The sequence below is a fragment of the Rana temporaria genome, chromosome 9 (genome assembly GCF_905171775.1).
Source record: "Rana temporaria chromosome 9, aRanTem1.1, whole genome shotgun sequence".
Classification (NCBI taxonomy): domain Eukaryota; kingdom Metazoa; phylum Chordata; class Amphibia; order Anura; family Ranidae; genus Rana; species Rana temporaria.
This window is the reverse complement of record NC_053497.1, coordinates 14,740,124-14,759,593: the sequence shown is the minus strand read 5'-3', so window position 1 is coordinate 14,759,593 and position 19,470 is coordinate 14,740,124. Positions and strand designations below refer to the sequence as shown.

At 46.6% G+C, this 19,470-nt stretch overlaps 1 protein-coding gene across 1 annotated transcript in view; it reads left to right on the top strand.

Annotated features, from left to right (window-relative positions):
• Window positions 1-19,470, top strand: part of LOC120913121 — a 68,990-nt gene that overhangs the window by 32,704 nt on the left and 16,816 nt on the right. The window contains exons 6-7 of the mRNA XM_040322840.1: window positions 4,328-4,440; window positions 11,923-12,012. Of these exons, the coding sequence (XP_040178774.1) occupies window positions 4,328-4,440; window positions 11,923-12,012 (203 nt within the window). The remainder of the gene's footprint in view (window positions 1-4,327; window positions 4,441-11,922; window positions 12,013-19,470) is intronic.

Sequence of the window (19,470 nt, the reverse complement as noted above, 5' to 3'; positions counted from 1 at the left end):
ATGCGCCGTTCTTGAAAACATCCCAGTGCGCATGCTCGAAAATCCGCCACAAAACGTCATTGCTTTCGACGTGAACGTAAATTACGTCCATCCGTATTCGCGAGCGACGGCCATACTTAACATTAGCTAGCCCTCACATAGCAGGGGTAACTATACGCCGGAAAAAGCCGAACGCAAACGACGTAAAAAAAAAGCGCCGGGCGGTCGTTCGTTTCTGAAACGGCGTAACTCCTCATTTGCATATTCCTCACGTAATAATACGGAAGCGCCACCTAGTGGCCAGCCTGGAATTGCAGCCTAAGATCCGACGGTGTAAGTCACTTACACCTGTCGGATCTTAGGGAGATCTATGCGGAACCTGATTCTATGAATCAGGCGCATAGATACGACCGTCCGAACTCAGAGATACGACGGCGTATAAGGAGATACGACGGCGTATCAGGAGAAACGCCGTCGTATCTCTTTTTGAATCCGGCCCAGGGTCTGCAGGTGAGTCATCTGTACACAACAATAGGGCAGAGCTGGGCAGAATTAGTAGCAGCACTTCACACCGAGATATCAGGACACAGCGAAGGACTAAAACTTCAAGGGACAAGGGAATGTAAACTGGGATAGTTGGCAAGCATGAGACAGCTGCTTTGGGCTTTTGGGCCCTGTGACCAGGGCCGGACTTGGGGTGGTGGGGGCCCCTGGGCTTGAGTGTTAAAGGGGCCCCCTGGAGCCGAGAAGGGCCTGACCGAAGTTGTTGAGCGGGGGGGCGGTAGTGGATCCGCCGACCAACCGAACTTGTTGAGAGCGGGCCAACCTGAGTTGTTGAGCTGGGGGGGTTCCGCTGCCCGAACAAAGTTGTTGAGTGGGGGGTAGGGTGCCGCCGATTGGTCATATGGCATGGTTGTTGATCGGCTTACCTGTAGGCAAAGGTCAAAAATGTGGGTTTACAACCACTTTAGGCTTTCACTTAGCGATTTTTATTTTTAAAATTTATATTAATATTATTATTATTCTGGGGTGGGATGCTGTAAAATAGGTGGGCCTTGCATTTTTTTTGTACACATACTGTATACTTGTTTTAGATGGTATTTGTTTTTGCTACACCTTAAAAACAATGAACAAAATAAAAATAAATAAAAAAATGAAGTGAAAGCTTAAAACAAAATAAGATAAAATTGAATTTCCCTGTGCCATCTATGGGCAAAAAATATTTTTGTTATACCAATATGCATTTTGAGCGCAACTGTAAAAGAAAAAAAAAAAGAAAAATTGTGCAAAATGTATTCTATAATTTTTCCTTTTATAATACCACCAAGCTCAAGCAAGGTTCTTTACAAATTACATTTAGGCCCCATGCACACAGGACGCCGGTGCAAACTCTGCTGAACACACGTTTTTTAAAGGCTAAAACCGGCGTTTAGAAACGCCCGTTGTGCCGCAATTTTTGCAGCGTTTTACGTTTTTTGCGCAACTGCCTAAAAACGGCAATAAACGAGACTGGACGCATAGGATAACATTGAATGTGTTCAGGGGCAGTTGAAAAAAGTGTCCAATTGCCTCTGAGCACGCGTTTAACAGCGTGTTATGTGCATGGGGCCTTAGGCACACGGGATGCCGGTGCAAACTCTGCTGAACACACGTTTTTAAAGGCTTTAGAGTTTATTATTATTCTGGGGTGTGCTGCTGTAAAATTAGTGGGTCTTGCATTGTTTGCACTTTAAGTACACATATTTCTGGTCTATATGGCGTTTGTTTTGTTACACGTAAAAAAGAAGAAAGAAATGTCTACATTTTTTTTTTTTTATAAATATGTGGGAGGGGGGGGTACATTTGTATTGTATGGCGCCCCCCCGGAGTCAATACTTTGTAGAACCGCCTTTCTCTGCAATTACTAGTGTTGCTCACGAATATTCGTATTGCGAATATTCGGCTCGAATATGGCATATTCGAGTATTCGCGAATATTTCGAATTTCGCTGTCAATATTCGCTATTCCGAATATTCGGATTTTTTCAATTTTATTTTTAGAACAGATCACATCCTAGAGATCTCCATCGACGTCTAAAAGCATTGCTGGTATGATTAGAGACCTTGGGCCGAGTAGCTGAAGCGATCATTTTATATTGCCGAATATTCGCAATGCGAATATTCGGCAATAGGAATATTGCGCGATTATTTTCTCCGCCCTTCTTTTGCATCAGAGCCAATCAGAGTTCTCCTACAGCAGTTGTCGAAATTCCACAATAAATATCGCATTCGCATTTTGCGAAATTTCGATAAAATATCACAAATATTCTGAGCCAATCAGAGTGCTCCTACCGCAGTTGTCGAAATTCCGCAATAAATATCGCATTCGCATTTTGCGAAATTTCGATAAAATATCACGAATATTCTGAGCCAATCAGAGTGCTCCTACCGCAGTTGTCGAAATTCCGCAATAAATATCGCATTCGCATTTTGCGAAATTTCGATAAAATATCACGAATATTCTGAGCCAATCAGAGTGCTCCTACCGCAGTTGTCGAAATTCCGCAATAAATATCGCATTCGCATTTTGCGAAATTTCGATAAAATATCACGAATATTCTGAGCCAATCAGAGTGCTCCTACCGCAGTTGTCGAAATTTCGCAATTATTTTCGCATTCGCAATAGCGAAATTTCGCAAACATTTCATTTCGATAAAATATCACGAATATTCGAATTTAGCGAATATTTCTCGAATATTCGGCTATATATTCGTGATGTATCGCGAAATCGAATATGGCGTATTCTGCTCAACACTAGCAATTACAGCTACAAGTCTTTTTGGGGATGTCTCTACCAACATTCTTGCCCATTCTTCTTTGCAAAATATCTCAAGCTCTGTCATTCTATGGCTTTTTTTGCCCATAGAATGCACAGGAAAGAAAATATTCTTTGAGAAAATCTTGTGAAAAGTAAGCCTTCTTTATCCTACAAAAAAAAATGCTAGTTTAAAAAAACTTTTTTTTAACCATTTAAGGACCGCCTCCTGCACATATACGTCGGCAGAATGGCACGGCTGGGCACATGCACGTACAGCTACGTCCTGTTTAAGTGTCCAGCCGCGTCCGAAGCTCCGTGACCGCGGGACCCGATCGCCGCTGGAGTCCCGCGATCGGTCCCCGGAGCTGAAGAACGGAGAGAGATGTGTGTAAACACGGCTTCCCCGTTCTTCACTGTGGCGCCGTCATCGATCGTGTGTTCCTTTATATAGGGAACCACAATCGATGACGTCACACCTAGAGCCACACCCCCCTACAGTTAGAAACACAGATGAGGTCATACATAACCCCATCAGCGCCCCCTTGTGGTTAACTCCCAAACTGCAATTGTCATTTTCACAGTAAACAATGCATTTTAAATAGCGCAAAAAAAATCGCAATAAGCGTTTATCGATTGGTTTGCGCAAAATTTATAGCGTTTACAAAATAGGGGATAGTTTTATTGCATTTTTATTATTTTTTTTTTTACTACTAATGGCGGCGATCAGCGATTTTTTTCGTGACTACGACATTATGGCGGACACTTTGGACAATTTTGACACATTTTTGGGACCATTGTCATTTTCACAGCAAAAAATACATTTAAATTGCATTGTTTATTGTGAAAATGACAGTTGCAGTTTGGGAGTTAACCACAGGGGGCGCTGTAGGAGTTATGTTTCACCTAGTGTGTGTTTACAACTGTAGGGGGTGTGGCTGTAGGTCTGACATCATCGATCGAGTCTCCCTTATAAAAAGGATCACACGATCGATGCAGCCGCCACAGTGAAGCACAGGGAAGCCGTGTTTACATACGGCTCTCCCCGTTCTTCAGCTCCAGGGAGCGATCGCGACGGGGCGGCTATAAACGAATAGCCGCGCCGTCGTCCCGGATCGCTCCCCACGTGAATCCGCCCACCGCACGCAACAGGGGGGTCCCGGTCGGACCCCCGACCCGCTAGAAGGCAGGGACGCATATATACACGCCCATCTGCCTGTACCAGCCATTCTTTGGACGTAAATAGGCGGGCGTTAAGTGGTTAAAGCGACGCAGTGCCAAATCGCAAAAACTGTCCGGGTCTTTTATCTGCCTAAAGGTCCGGGTCTTAAGTGGTTAAGAAACAAGACAAGTAAGCTTTGTTTGTCCTGCGAAAGAAAATACTAATATGTTTATTATGTCCGCAAGTAATGATGAGGGGATTTCTGAATTGATAGGACTGTAGCTGAAATGTGACCAGTATGGGGTGAACAGTTGTGAAAGTATCTTTTTTATGTAAAAAAACAAACAATATAATTAATTTTGAAAGTAATGTATTATTTTATGTGTCCATTAGGAAACTGGCTGGACAGCCTTGGAGTTGCAGACTGCTCTTCACTACTGGGGTCCCCGAGGAGTGTAACATTATATATATCTGACTATGAAGTTACTACACAGATCATCAATATTGTGAGTGATGTATAGATGCCGTTTGGTGTCAGTTGTTTAGCTTCTTAAAGTAGAAAGGCAACCTTTTAAAAAATATGAAAAATAGCAAAGGAAGGAATTTTTTTTTGTTTTGCCCTCCGTTTTCTATTTGGGAGACAAGGGTTCTAACTAGGGTTGTCCCGATACCACTTTTTTAGGACTGAGTACAAGTACCGATACTTTTTTTCAAGTACTCGCCGATACCGAATACCGATACTTTTTTTTAATTGTGTCCCCAAATGCAGCCATGTCCCCCCACAAATGCAGCCATGTCCCCCCACAGATGCAGCCATGTCTCCCCCCATATCCAGCCATGTCTCCCCATATCCAGCCATGTCTCCCCCCATATGCAGCCATGCCCCCCCCCCATATCCAGCCATGTCCCCCCATATCCAGCCATGTCTCCCCCCATATGCAGCCATGTCCCCCCCCCCATATCCAGCCATGTCCCCCCATATCCAGCCATGTCTCCCCCCATATCCCCCCCCCATGCAGCCATGTCCCCCCATATGCAGCCATGTCTCCCCCCATATGCAGCCATGTCTTCCCCCCATATCCAGCCATGTCTCCCCCCATATCCAGCCATGTCCCCCCATATGCAGCCATGTCTCCCCCCCATATGCAGCCATGTCTCCCCCCATATGCAGCCATGTCTCCCCCCCCCATATCCAGCCATGTCTCCCCCCATATCCAGCCATGTCCCCCATATGCAGCCATTGTCTCCCTCCATATCCAGCCATGTCCCCCTTACCTGCATCCCGCTGCCGCCCACTGGTTAATATGCGCGGGGAACATTACAGCTTTAAACAGCTGTAATGATTCGCCCTGCGCTGCGCTGCTCGGGATTGGACAGTTCACCCGAGCAAGGGGGAGTGTCTATACGCGGCGCGAATCATTACAGCTATTCAAATGAAAGCTGTAATGTTCCCCGCACATATTAACCAATAATCTGTCCCTCTTTACTCCTCATTTGTCCCTCATTTTGATCTGATCCATAAAGTTGTATATAAAATGCACCTTTTATCTTTCAAAAGTGTTTCCCAGTGCAAAACCTTTCATCCAAATTCTAAATTGCTGCATTTGTAAATTTTATAAGCCAATAAAAAGGAATAGTAGGGGTAAAAAAAAAAAAAAAAAGCCCTAGTAGATTTAATTAACCCTTTTCTTGGTTCATTCTCATGTAAGGGGTGTGACTGGGGGCGTGTCTTATACCTACATAAGTTTGCTAGTAGGTGTCCCTCATTCCCATCTCAAAATGTTGGGAGGTATGTCCCAAGCCTTCAAACAAAAAGGTGCCCATACTGTCTAAACACACCCAGCGTACAATAAAACAAATAATAAATTAAACTAAACTTCCCCCTGAAAAAAACAACACGTCCTCTAAATCAGGATTTGGCAACACTCGCACGTGATGCCGTTTGCACCGGCCCCCACTTCCTATGCTTGTAATTGACAATGCGTTAGACTCTCAGTGGCAATGCTTGGCTTATCAACCTCCCTGATGTTACAGATAGCCCGCTGGCCATGGAAGATGTTGGTGTGCGGTGCAGAAGAATCCAGTCTGCACATGTAAGATGGTATCCTGTGCTGGGGCTGATCTGAGGTCTGAAGTGCATGCATTGTGGATGATCCAAGGTCTGAAGTGCATGCATTGGGGCTGATCTGATGTGTGAAGTGCATGCATTGGGGCTGATCTGATGTGTGAAGTGCATGCATTGGGGTTGATCCAATGTCTGAAGTGCATGTATTGGGGCTGATATGAGGTCTGAAGTGCATGTATTGGGGCTGATATGAGGTCTGAAGTGCATGTATTGGGGCTGATATGAGGTGTGAAGTGCATGCATTGGGGTTGATATGAGGTCTGAAGTGCATGCATTGGGGTTGATATGAGGTCTGAAGTGCATGCATTGGGGTTGATATGAGGTCTGAAGTGCATGCATTGGGGTTGATCCCAGGTCTGAAGTGCATGCATTGGGGTTGATCCCAGGTCTGAAGTGCATGCATTGGGGTTGATCCCAGGTCTGAAGTGCATGCATTGGGGTTGATCCAATGTCTGAAGTGCATGCATTGGGGCCCTTTATGAGGTCTGACAATTATGCATTGTGGCTGATCTGAGGTCTGAAGTGCATGCATTGGGGCTGATTGAGATCTGATGTGCATGCATTGGGGTTGATCCAATGTCTGAAGTGCATGCATTGGGGTTGATCCAATGTCTGAAGTGCATGCATTGGGGTTGATCCCAGGTCTGAAGTGCATGCATTGGGGTTGATATGAGGTCTGAAGTGCATGCATTGGGGTTGATCCAATGTCTGAAGTGCATGCATTGGGGTTGATCCCAGGTCTGAAGTGCATGCATTGGGGTTGATATGAGGTCTGAAGTGCATGTATTGGGGCTGAGATGAAGTCTGACAATTATGCATTGGGGCTGATCTGTGGTCTGAAGTGCATGCAGATCAAAGTCAGTTCAAAACTTCAAAATACAACAAAATCGTTACCTAGAAGCGTGTAGGTGTAGCCATTGGACCACTTTTCCGTGTTTCCAAAATTGTCTTCTATCAACAGATGCAAAACAATGGTCCTAGTGTGTTTGCATTGGATCAGTATCAAGGTGCCTCTTGAGGATGAACCTTGGAAGAACTTCCAGAAGATCATAAGAAAAGCCACCGTCATTGTATACAAATTATAGAGTCTTTACTCTTATTGTGCAATAAATGAACTAATAGAATGTTTCAAATGCAAACAGGTACTAAAGTTCTCATACAGACTAGTTAAAAATGATTAGAGTAACCACATAGGTCATGACCTCCTGTAGATATTGCAGGAAAAGAACAATCCTCAACAGATGTGCTATCTGCTCGAACTTTTGATTAACCACTTAAGGACCCCTTCACGCCGATATACGTCGGCAGAATGGCACGGCTGGGCACATCCACGTACATGTACGTGGCTCTTTAAGCCCAGCCTCAGTGTCGCAGGCGCGTGCACGCAACCCGGTCTGAAGCTCCGTGACTGCGGCTGCGGGACTCGCGGACCTGATTGCCGCTGGAGTCCCGCGATCGGTCCCCGGAGCTGAAGAACGGGGAGAGCTGTGTGTAAACACGGCTTCCCCGTTCTTCACTGTGACGCTGTCATCGATCGTGTGTTCCCTTTTATAGGGAAACACAATCGATGACGTCACACCTACAGCCACACCCCCCTACAGTTAGAAACACAAATGAGGTCACACTTAACCCCTTCAGCGCCCCCTTGTGGTTAACTCCTAAACTGCGATTGTCATATTCAGAGTAAACAATGCATTTTTTGCTGTGAAAATGACAATGGTCCCAAAAATGTGTCAAAATTGTCCGAAGTGTCCGACATAATGTCGCAGTCACGAAAAAAATCGCTGATCGCCGCCATTAGTAGTAGTAAAAAAAAAAAAAAATTATAAAAATGCAATAAAACTATCCCCTTTTTTGTAAACGCTATAAATTTTGCACAAACCAATCGATAAACGCTTATTGCGATTTTTTTTACCAAAAATAGGTAGAAGAATACATATTGGCCTAAACTGAGGAAAAAAAATAATGTTTTATATATTTTTGGGGGATATTTATTATAGAAAAAAGTAAAAAATATTGAATCTTTTTCAAAATTGTCGCTCTATTTTTGTTTATAGCGCAAAAAATTAAAACCGCAGAGGTGATCAAATACCACCAAAAGAAAGCTCTATTTGTGGAAAAAAAAGGACGCCAATTTTGTTTGGGAGCCACGTCGCACGACCGCGCAATTGTCAGTTAAAGCGACGCAGTGGCGAATCGCAAAAACTGTCCGGGTCCTTTAGCTGCCTAAAGGTCCGGGTCTTAAGTGATTAAGGACACATCTTCAGAAGTTCTGTGGTACATTGATGCCATGGTGGGATTTTTGCCACACACTTTGCTTTTGCTAATAAGAATTATACGTCTTTGCCTTATATGTCATCACCCTCCAAGACTGTCAGTTAAGCAATTATATTATTGACATTGCAGTGGGGATGACTGTTCTTCCTCCTGTCCTATGTGTCATGACCTATGTGGCTGCTTTAATCATTTTTGACTAGTCTGTATGAGAACTTTAGTACCTGTTTGTATTTGAAACATACTATTAGTTCATTTATTGCACAATAAAAGTAAATAAAGTAAAGACTCTATAATTTGTATACCGTTGTCTTTTCTTATGATCTTCTGGAAGTTCTTCCAAGGTTCATATAAAGATTGAGGGCCAGATTCACAAAGAGTTACGCCGGCGTATCAGTAGACATGCGCCGTCGTATCTTAGGGTGCAATATTTACGTTGGCCGCTAGGTGGCGCGTCCATTGAGGTCGGCGTAGAATATGCTAATGAGTAGTTACGCCGATTCACGAACGTACGCTTGCCCGTCGCAGTAAAGATACACCGTTTCCGTAAGCGATACGCGGCATAAAGATAAACATGCTCCCTAGGTGGCGTATCCTATGTTAAGTATGGCCGTCGTTCCCACATTGAAATTTTGAAATTTAACGTCGTTTGCGTAACTCGTCCGTGAATAGGGCTGGACGTCAATTACGTTCAGGTCGAAACCAATGACTTCCTTGCGACGTCATTTAGCGCAATGCACGTCGGGAAATTTTAGGGACGCGCATGCGCATTAGGTTCGGCACGGGAACGCGCCTAATTTAAATGCTCTACGCCCCCTACCCGGCTGATTTGAATTACGCGGGCTTGCGCCGGGGGATTTACGCTACGCCGCCGCAACTTTACAGGCAAGTGCTTTGTGAATCAAGCACTTGCCCGTGAAACTTGCGGCGGCGTAACGTAAATGAGATACATTACGCCGCCGAAGATCTACGTGAATCTGGCCCTGACTATTCATCTTCATCCTCAAGAGGCACATTGATACTGATACAATGTAAACACACTTGGACCATTTTTTTTTTTTTTTGCTTCTGTTGATAGAAGAAAATATTAGAAACATGGCTGGAGTTTATACAGTATATGATTAATTCCTAAAGTGGTCTAATGGTTACACCTACACGCTTCTAGATAAAGATTTGTTTGTATTTTCTTAGAATTTTTGATCTAAATTATTGAAGATACCCTAATCTTTTTTTTTTTTTCTCCAAATATTCACTTTAAAAAAAATGAAGGACATCATGGGGAAAATGCTGCATGATGGCCACTAGATGACGATGAGGAGCATACTGTATTTGCCGGTGTATAAGACGACTGGGTGTATAAGACGACCCCCTAATTTTCCAGCTAAAATGTTAGTTTTGGGATATACTCGCCGTATAAGACTACCCCCTTCCTACTAGTCATGCCTCGCCTCACGGTGCCACCATTACATGCCAGACTGTGCCACTACATGCCTCACTGTAACCCATTACATGCCAGACTCACTGTGCCCCATTACATGCCAGACTCACTGTGCCCCATTACATGCCAGACTCACTGTGCCCCATTACATGCCAGATTCGCTGTTCCCTTATGACATGCCTGACTGTGTCTTGATGATCCCTTACCTTATCCTAAGACATGCAGAATCGCGGCCATCCGTTTTTCAAAAGCCGCGCCTCCTACTTCTTCTATTCCATGATAGGCGGAACACTCAGCTTCCCAGGAGGCACTGTGTTCAGTGTTCGCCTATCACAGAGGCCCTCTCGTCCGAGGACGAGAGGGCCTCCGTGATAGGCGGACACTAAACACAGTTAGGTAGATTCAGAAAGAGTTAGGCCGGCTTATCAGTAGATAAGCCGACCTAACTCAGAATCTACGCCGACCTATGTTTAAGTGTATGCTCAAACAGAGATACGCTTAAACATATCTAAGATACGACGGCTTGCGCCGTCCTATCTTAGATTGCAATATTTCGGATGGCCGCTAGGTGTCGCTTCCATTGTGATCAGCGTAGAATATGCAAATGAGTTGATACGCCAATTCACGAATGTACACCCGGCCGCCGCAGTAGTTTTACGCCGTTTCCGTAAGACATTAGCAGGCCTAAAGTTATTCCATCTATTAGGTGGAATAACAATGTTAAAGTATGGCCGCCATTCCCGCCGCGAGATTCAAATTTTTTACGTCGTTTGCGTAAGTCGTCCGCGAATCGGAATTTACGTCCACGTCGAAATCAATAGGCCCGTGCGGCGTACTTAGCCGCGATGCGCACTGGGTAATGTAGGCGCCCGGCGCATGCGCAGTAATAAAAAAACTTCAAAAACGTAAGGTCAAGCCTGATTAGCATTAAAGACGCCCCCCTTCCACACATTTGAATTCGGCGCCCTTACGCCCGCCCGCTTTAGGCTACGCCGCCGTATATTAGCAGGCAAGTACATTGAGAATCATGTAATTCCCTTGCTAACTTACGGCGGCGTAGCCTAAACAGGCTAAGCTACGCTGCCGCAAGTTTGCACCCATGTACCTGAATATACCTAAGTGTCTCCTGGGAAGCTGAGTGTTACGCCTATCACGGAACAGAAGAAGTAGGAGGCGCGGCTTTGAAAAATGGATGGCCGCGATTCTGCATGTCTTAGGATAAGGTAAGGGATGTTAGGTTACCGGCGTATAAGACAACCCCTGACTTTAAAATCTTCTTAAAGGGGTTAAAAAGTCATCTTATACGCCGGAAAATAAGGTACTTATTTCCTATGATAGTGTCATGGATATGCAATAGAGTCTGGCAGCTTACCTGATCTCCATGTGTTCATTAGAGGCCTGACCCTCCTTCTGACTGTCTTTTATCACCTTCCTCCCTGTATTGCTCCACCCCAGGCCATCCCAGGAAGCCTATATTAACCACTGCACTGCTAGTCTGCTTTGCTGTTCAACCGTGTTGTTAGCTTTAGTTCCTGTCTGCAGTGTGCTACGTTTACCTTCCTGTGTACCGTTTTTGGCTCGTCCCTGACTTCTCCTGTTTGCCTGTGATCCTGACCTTTTGCCTGTCCCTTGGTTACCCTTGTCTGCCTGTTGCCCTGACCTCGGCTTACCCATCACTACCGCTTGTCCTGCTTGCTGCTTCCCATCTCTCCCTGCGGAGCGTGACCTAGGGGGAACCCAGGGGTCGCGACCTGGATCCAGCTGCGGCGAAGGCCATCCTCACCACTAGAGGCTCTGGTGAACACAAAGCTGGGTCTTAGACTCCGCGCCCTGGGGAATCTTGGGTTCATGCTTCCTCTCTAATCTTTTGTTTATAGCGCAAAAAATAAAAAACGCAGAGGTAGTCAAATACCACCAAAAGAAAGCTCTACTTGTGGGGGGAAAAAGGACATCAATTTAGTTTGGGTGCAACATCGCACGACCGCGCAATTGTCAGTTAAAGCGACGCAGTGCCGAATCGCAAAAAAGTGCTCTGTTCAGGAAGGGGGTAAATTCTTCCGGGGCTGACGTGGTTAACAATTTAATACAGTTCAGTAAATGTTCTATGGAAATGCCCACTTACTAACCGTTTTCTTGTTTCCTTATATACAGGTGGGTCCTATTGCTGTCCGTTCATTGGGAAAAAAGACACACGGGTCACAAATGATACCGGACCTTAGCATTCCAAAATTTCCAGCAAAGGTAATGTACAAAAACATTGTCACATTTTTAGACCGTCATTCGAAGGTGTCAAGTCTAAGCTGTAAATAATTGGCAGGCTGACTGGCAAATACTTTCCAACATTTAGCCGGATTCAGGTAGAGTGGCGTATGTTTAAGCCGAAGTAACGCATCCCATTTGCACTACGCCGACGTAACATAGTGATAGTGATAACATAGTAATTGTTTTACACTGTCGGATCTTAGGATACAGTACCGCGGCCGCCGCTGGGGGGAGTTTGCGTCGTAAACCAGCGTCGGGTATGCAAATTAGGAGTTACGGCGATCCACGACGGATTTTCGCGTTCGCTACGTCGCCGCTAGTCTAGTTTCCCGTCGCAAAGTTAGTCGTCGTTTTTGGTGCCTTAACTTTACACAGCAAACGTATTGCTGTATAAAGTATGGCCGTCGTTCCCGCGTCAAAATTTAAAAATTCACGTCGTTTGCGTAAGCCGTCCGGGAATACGGAATTACGCTACGCGCGTCGCCGGTCGAAAAAATGACGTCACTGCGCGCAAAGCACGGCGGGAATTTCGAAGCGGAGCATGCGCAGTAGGTCCGGCGTGGGAGCGCGCCTAATTTAAATGGCACACGCCCATTTAAATTACGCGGGCTTACGCCGGAGGCCGCCGGCGTAATTTTTCACGCAAGTGCTTGGTATATCAGGCACTTGCGATGAAAAATTGCGGCGGTGTAACGTATATACGTTACGCCGCCGCGATTCTACCTGAATCTGGCCCAGTATTCACAAAGCACTTGCTCCGTAAGTTACGTCGGCATAGCGCACATGGGCCGGCGTAACCCCGCCTAATTCAAAGTAGGCGGGGTTAACCGTGACCCCATGTAAATGAGGGCCGTTCGTACGGCGCATGCGCGCGCATGCTCAGAATCACGTCGCAAATACTCCCTACATTACGACTAGGGTTGTCCCGATACCGATACTAGTATCGGTATCGGGACCAATTCCGAGTTTTTTCGGCGGTACTCAGACGCCGATACCCCGCCCCGATACACAAATAGAATACTTGCCACCCCCGTCGCCTCCCGCCAGCCGCCGCCGCCGACCGCCGCCACCGAAGCCGCAATCCGTCGCGATCCGCCGCCATCCCCGCTGCCGCCGACTGTGTAATACGCGCGGGAACATTACAGCTTTGAATAGCTGTAATGATTCGCATCGCGCATAGACACTCCCCCTTGCTCGGGTGAACTGTCCAATCCCGAGCAAGGGGGAGTGTCTATACGTAGCGCGAATCATTACAGCTTTAGCTGTTATGTTCCCGCGCGTATTACCAGTCGGCGCTCGGCGGCAGCGAGACACAGGTAAGGGGGACATCGCTGGATATGGGGGAGACGATGGCTGCATATGGGAGACGATGGCTGCATATGGGAGACGATGGCTGTATATGGGGGGGACAATGTCTGCATATGGGGGACGATGGCTGCATATGGGAGACGATGGCTGCATATGGGAGACAATGGCTGTATATGGGGGGGACAATGTCTGCATATGGGAGACGATGGCTGCATATGGGAGACAATGGCTGTATATGGGGGGGACACTGTCTGCATATGGGGGACAATGGCTGTATATGGGGGACAATGTCTGCATATGGGGGACAATGGCTGTATATGGGAGACAATGGCTGTATATGGGGGACAATGGCTGTATATGGGGGAGACGGTGGCTGCATATGGGAGACAATGGCTGTATATGGGGGGGACACTGTCTGCATATGGGGGACACTGGCTGTATATGGGGGACAATGTCTGCATATGGGGGACAATGGCTGTATATGGGAGACAATGGCTGTATATGGGGGACAATGGCTGTATATGGGGGACAATGGCTGTATATGGGGGACAATGGCTGTATATGGGGGAGACGGTGGCTGCATATGGGAGACAATGGCTGTATATGGGGGGGACAATGGCTACATATGGGGGACAATGTCTGCATATGGGGGACAATGTCTGCATATGGGGGAGACGATGGCTGCATATGGGGGACAATGTCTGCATATGGGAGACAATGGCTGTATATGGGAGACAATGGCTGGATATGGGGGAGACAATGGCTGCATATGGGAGACAATGGCTGTATATGGGGGGGACACTGTCTGCATATGGGGGACAATGGCTGTATATGGGGGAGATGGTGGCTGCATATGGGAGACAATGGCTGTATATGGGGGGGACAATGGCTGTATATGGGGGGGACAATGGCTGTATATGGGGGGGACAATGGCTGCATATGGGGGACAATGGCTGCATATGGGGGACAATGGCTGTATATGGGAGACAATGGCTGTATATGGGAGACAATGGCTGGATATGGGGGAGACAATGGCTGCATATGGGAGACAATGGCTGTATATGGGGGAGACGATGGCTGCATATGGGGGACAATGGCTGTATATGGGGGGGACAATGGCTGTATATGGGAGACAATGGCTGGATATGGGGGAGACAATGGCTGCATATATGTGGGGGGACAATGGCTGGATATGGGGGAGACAATGGCTGCATATATGTGGGGGGACAATGGCTGTATATGGGGGGGACAATGGCTGCATTTGGGGACACATTTAAAAAAAGTATCGGTATTCGGTATCGGCGACTACTTGAAAAAAAGTATCGGTACTTGTACTCAGTCCTAAAAAAGTGGTATCGGGACAACCCTAATTACGACGTCGGCTCAATGCTTTCGACGCGAACGTAACCTACGCCCAGCCCCATTCACGTACGCTTAGGCAAACAGCGTAAAATACGACGGCTGTTCTGTCGTCCATACATTGCATGGGCTGTGCCATCTTTTTGGTGGTTTATCTTTACGCCGGTGTATGTCTTACGTAAACGGCGTATCTTACTGCGACGGGCGTACGTACGTTCGTGAATAGGCGTATCTTTCCCATTTACATATTCGACGCGTAAATCCACGTACACGCCCCTAGCGGCCATCGTAAATATGCACATAAGATAGGACGGCGTAAGAGACTTGCGTCGGTCGTATGTTGGCCAAATTTAAGCGTATCTGGTTTCCAGAATACGCTTAAATATACGACAGCGCGCATTTGGACTTACGCCGTCGTAAGTCTTTCTGAATCCGGCTAATTATATTTAGAGTAAAATGCTACAGTTAGAGATACAGATTTATTAGAGGGCTACTAGGCAGGAACAAAACTGAAATGTTGCCTTCTCCTAACATTTCAATGAAAATCACGAGATTTTGCCACTTTTGGGAAGACAAAATAATGGAGGTTTTTGGTTGTTTTAAAAAGTTGCTTGAAATGGCTCCTGAGAAATACAAAAATAGGTAAATATAAAAAAATAAAATAAAAAATAAAAAAATATAAAAATTGTATCAAATATTTACTGTAAATTTTCTTTCCTGGTCCTAGTCCCTAGCACCATACGACCACATGTATGCTGCCATGTTGGTGCCAGGAAAATGGAAACTTGTAATAAATATTTACCATCATTTTCCTTTCCTGGCACCACTCTATGGAGGCATACATGTAACAGCATGCTGCTATATTGGCACCAGGAATGCTTCTTTTAACTACAATGGCCCAGATTCAAGAAGCACTTGCGCCCGCGCAACCATAGGTTACGCAGCGCAAGTGCTTACTTGCTCCGGTGTAACGAGTGCTTCTGATTCAGGAACCTCGTTACACCGACTGCAGGCTAAAATCTGCGCGGCATAAGGCTCTTATGCCTTGCAGATTTTAGGCTGCATTCTTGCGGGGGCCTCTAGGGGGCGCTCCCATTGTGTATCAGCGTGTAGTATGCAAATTGCATACTACCACTGATTCACAAGCTTGCGCGGGCCCCGCGCAAGCCAGGTACGGAGTTTCCGTACGGCTACTTTTAGCGCAAGGCTGCCCCTTCTAATAGTAGGGGCAGCCAATGCTAAAGTATAGCCGGCCTTCCCGCGCCGTGAAATTAGAATTTCACGGCGTTTGCGTAAGTGAAACGTGAATGGCGCTGGACGCCATTCACGTTCACTTAGAAGCAAATGACGTCCTTGCGACGTCATTTGCCACAATGCACGTCGGGAAAGTTTCCCGATGGAGCATGCGCTGTATGCTCGGCGCGGGAGCGCGCCTAATTTAAATGATTCCCGCCCACGGCGGGATCATTTAACTTGCGCGCGCTTACGCCGGGCAAATTTGCCGGCGCGCCCTCGCAATTCACGGAGCTACTGCTCCGTGAATCGAGGGCAGCGCAAAATATTTGCGGGGGCGCAGGGCAAAATCGTTGCCCTGCTCCCCCGCAAATATCGCGCAATTCTACTTGAATCTGGGCCAATGAATTTAAAAAAAAAAAGGTGTTCTCCCTCACGGCCCCATTGCTACAGCTCATGGACCAACCTCGGGCTCCAGTCACTTGGATATTTTTACCATTAATTGCAGTAATCAAATAGGTGAGGAGAGTTATGGAAGACGTATTTCGTTATTTTGTGTGGGAATGGTGCAAATTGCATACTCACGCCGATTCACAAACATACGTGCGCCCGGCGGTCGTGTTTTACGTCATTTGCGTTCGTCGCTTTCGTCGTAAGGCTGCTCCTGCTATTAGGAGGCGCAGCCAATGGTAAGTATACATGTCGTTCCCGCGTCGCAATTTTCGAAATTTGCGTTGTTTGCGTAAGTGAATCGTGAATGGTGCTGGATGCCATTTACGTTCACGTCGAAGCAAATGACGTCCTTGTGACGTCATTTACCGCAATGCACGTCGGGAAATTTTCCTGACGGAGCATGCGCAGTATGTTCGGCGCGGGAACGCGCCTAATTTTAATGACCCACGCCCCCCTACGGGATCATTTAAATTACGCGTGCTTACGCTGGCCCCTTTTACGAAACGCCGCTGCAAATTACAGAGCAAATGCTTCTTGAATGAAGCGTAGCTCCAGTAATTTACGGAGGCGTAGCGTAAAAACGGTGCGCTGCGCCGTCGTAGCAGTGCGCTCCCCTACCTGAATCTACCCCACTGTATACAAGGACTCTGCATTTTGTCTGTTTGTTTACTTCTTGTATGGTCTAAATATTATAAGGATAATTGGAAGAAGGGCACCATTCCCACTCTATTTTATTTAACTTTAATGCGTCATACACACGATCGTAAATTCTGACAGCAAAGGTCCGATGTGAGCTTTTGAACGGAACAAACAAAAGATTGAGAGCTGGTTCTTAAATTTTCAGATGGAAAAAAATCCTATCTGAAATTCCGTTCGTCTGTAGCAATTCCGAAAATAATTCGACGCATGCTCAGAAGCATTGAACTTTAATTTTCTCGGCTCATCGTAGTGTTGTACTTCACCGTGTTCTTGACGGTCGAAAGTTCAGAGAACTATTGTGTGACCGTGTGTATGCAAGCCAAGCTTGAGCGGAATTCCGTAAAAAAAAAACCACCCAAGGTTTCTCCGACGGAAAATCCGATCGTATGTACGCGGCATTAGTGTTTACGTTCACTATTGAATGGTTGCAGAACTTATCAAAACTTATCAAAACTATTTTACCTTTAGTAGCGCATATGTTTTTTTTACATATTTATCAGTATTAGGTTGAGCCTAATTACTAGGACAAGCTGGCTGCTGGGAGACATTTGCTGGTGGCCACCAGAACTGCGCTCTTCGGCTCCCAAAACAACAGTGTCACCAGCAGGTGGCTCAGGTCCTGGCAACATGGCTCCTTCTAAAGGCCTGGCTCGGACAGCAATTGTTCACACAAGCCTCCTCTAGAGTTCTGGATGGCACTCTCTAGCATTTATCATCTCCCCAAGCCATACCTTTGAGCTTAGCTACTCAAGGATTGGTTGGTTCAGATAAATATTCATAACCCACAGACATACCTCCCAACCGTCCTGGATTTCACGGGAATGTCCCGCGATTCGCTTTAAATCCCGTTGTCCCTTGTGCAGTGCTATTGTCCTGCGAATTTGCGCCCCCCCCGCGATTACCGTGATTCGGGCTAAATTCCGTGGTCCCGAGGTTCGCGGAAAATCCCGCTTAAATCCCGCGTTCCCCCCTCTCAACAAATCTGATCAACAAAACCCCCCCCCGCACAACAACTCTGATCCGTGCCCCCCCCGCTCAACAACTTTGATCCACGGACCCCCCCTGCTCAAAAACTTTGATCCGCGCGCCCCCCCGCTCAACAACTCTGACCCATGGACCCCCCCCTTCAACAATTTTGATCCGTGGACCCCCCCCCCCCCCCGCTCAACAACTTCGTTTGAGGGTATGCTCATTTGTCCCTCATTCTGAAGTTGAAAAGTTGGGAGGTATGCCCACAGAGATGACCCTCTTGCTCTGCTTACTAAAGCTACCTCCCTGCAACAAGCTGAATCAATCAACCCACCACACTATTCCTAATTCACTTTGTCAGCAGCAGTGGATGGCTCATAGTTAGCAGACGATAAGGAGGTGATATGCTGGCTCCCTGCAAATCTCACACGAGATCCCTCTCCACTGAACTGCGTCCATTAAACATGGTTGCAGTTCAGTTGCAGTGTGGCCTTACTCACTTCTGTAGGGCGCATTAGTAGGCAGCGTTGCTTGCCGAATGAGACATCTTCTTTTTTTTTCCCCTGCGTCGTGATGGAAAGCCTCAAGCCCACGACAATGTGTATGCAGGCCCGGATCTCCCACAAGGCCACCGAGGCCAGGCCTCGGGGCGGCAGGGCGCGGAGGGGCGGCAGCGGCATGGAGTCCCCTGACGCCCGGAACATACAGTTAAGGGCGGCAAATTGCTTTCTAGCAGGACTAAATGTAGTGTGGGGGAATCCGCTCGCTCGTTAACAAGTGATTGCAGCAATGTCGCCAAAATCACTTGTAAAATGTGTGCTGCAGTCCGTCCGTCCCCTCCCCCCCCCCACATACCTCTCTCTGCTGGTTCTGTCTACAGGACTCCGTCCTCCCCCCGGCCGCCGAGTCTGTCTCCTGTCCCTGCCGCTGATGTACACAGTGAGAGGGGTGAGCTGTGCTCTTATAATCTCAGCTGTGACTGGAGTTCTAGCACAGTGCTAGGATTCCTGATTTGGAGGTGACAGGGTCAATAAAGAGAACCTGTCACCTTCAATTACTATCACACATGGAATTGTTTTCTCCTGTGTGATAGCAATGAAGTTAAGCGGAATTAAAAAAAAAAAAAAGAAAATTTAATAAGAAATAATAATTAAATTAATAAAATAGAAAAATGATTAAAAGTTAAAGAATAAGAAAAATAATAAGAAAAATAATAAGAAAATTATACAAAAATAAAAAAAAGTAAACGACAAGCTACAAATAAATAAAAAGTAAAAAAAACAAACAAAAAATATTTGAACTAACCTTGCCGCCCCTGCCATCCGGTTGCCATTCTCCGTTGATTTGGGGGGGGGGGGGGGGTGATTCGGTTGACAGGGAGGGGGTGCATTGCGGAACCTGGCCTTGGGGCGCCAG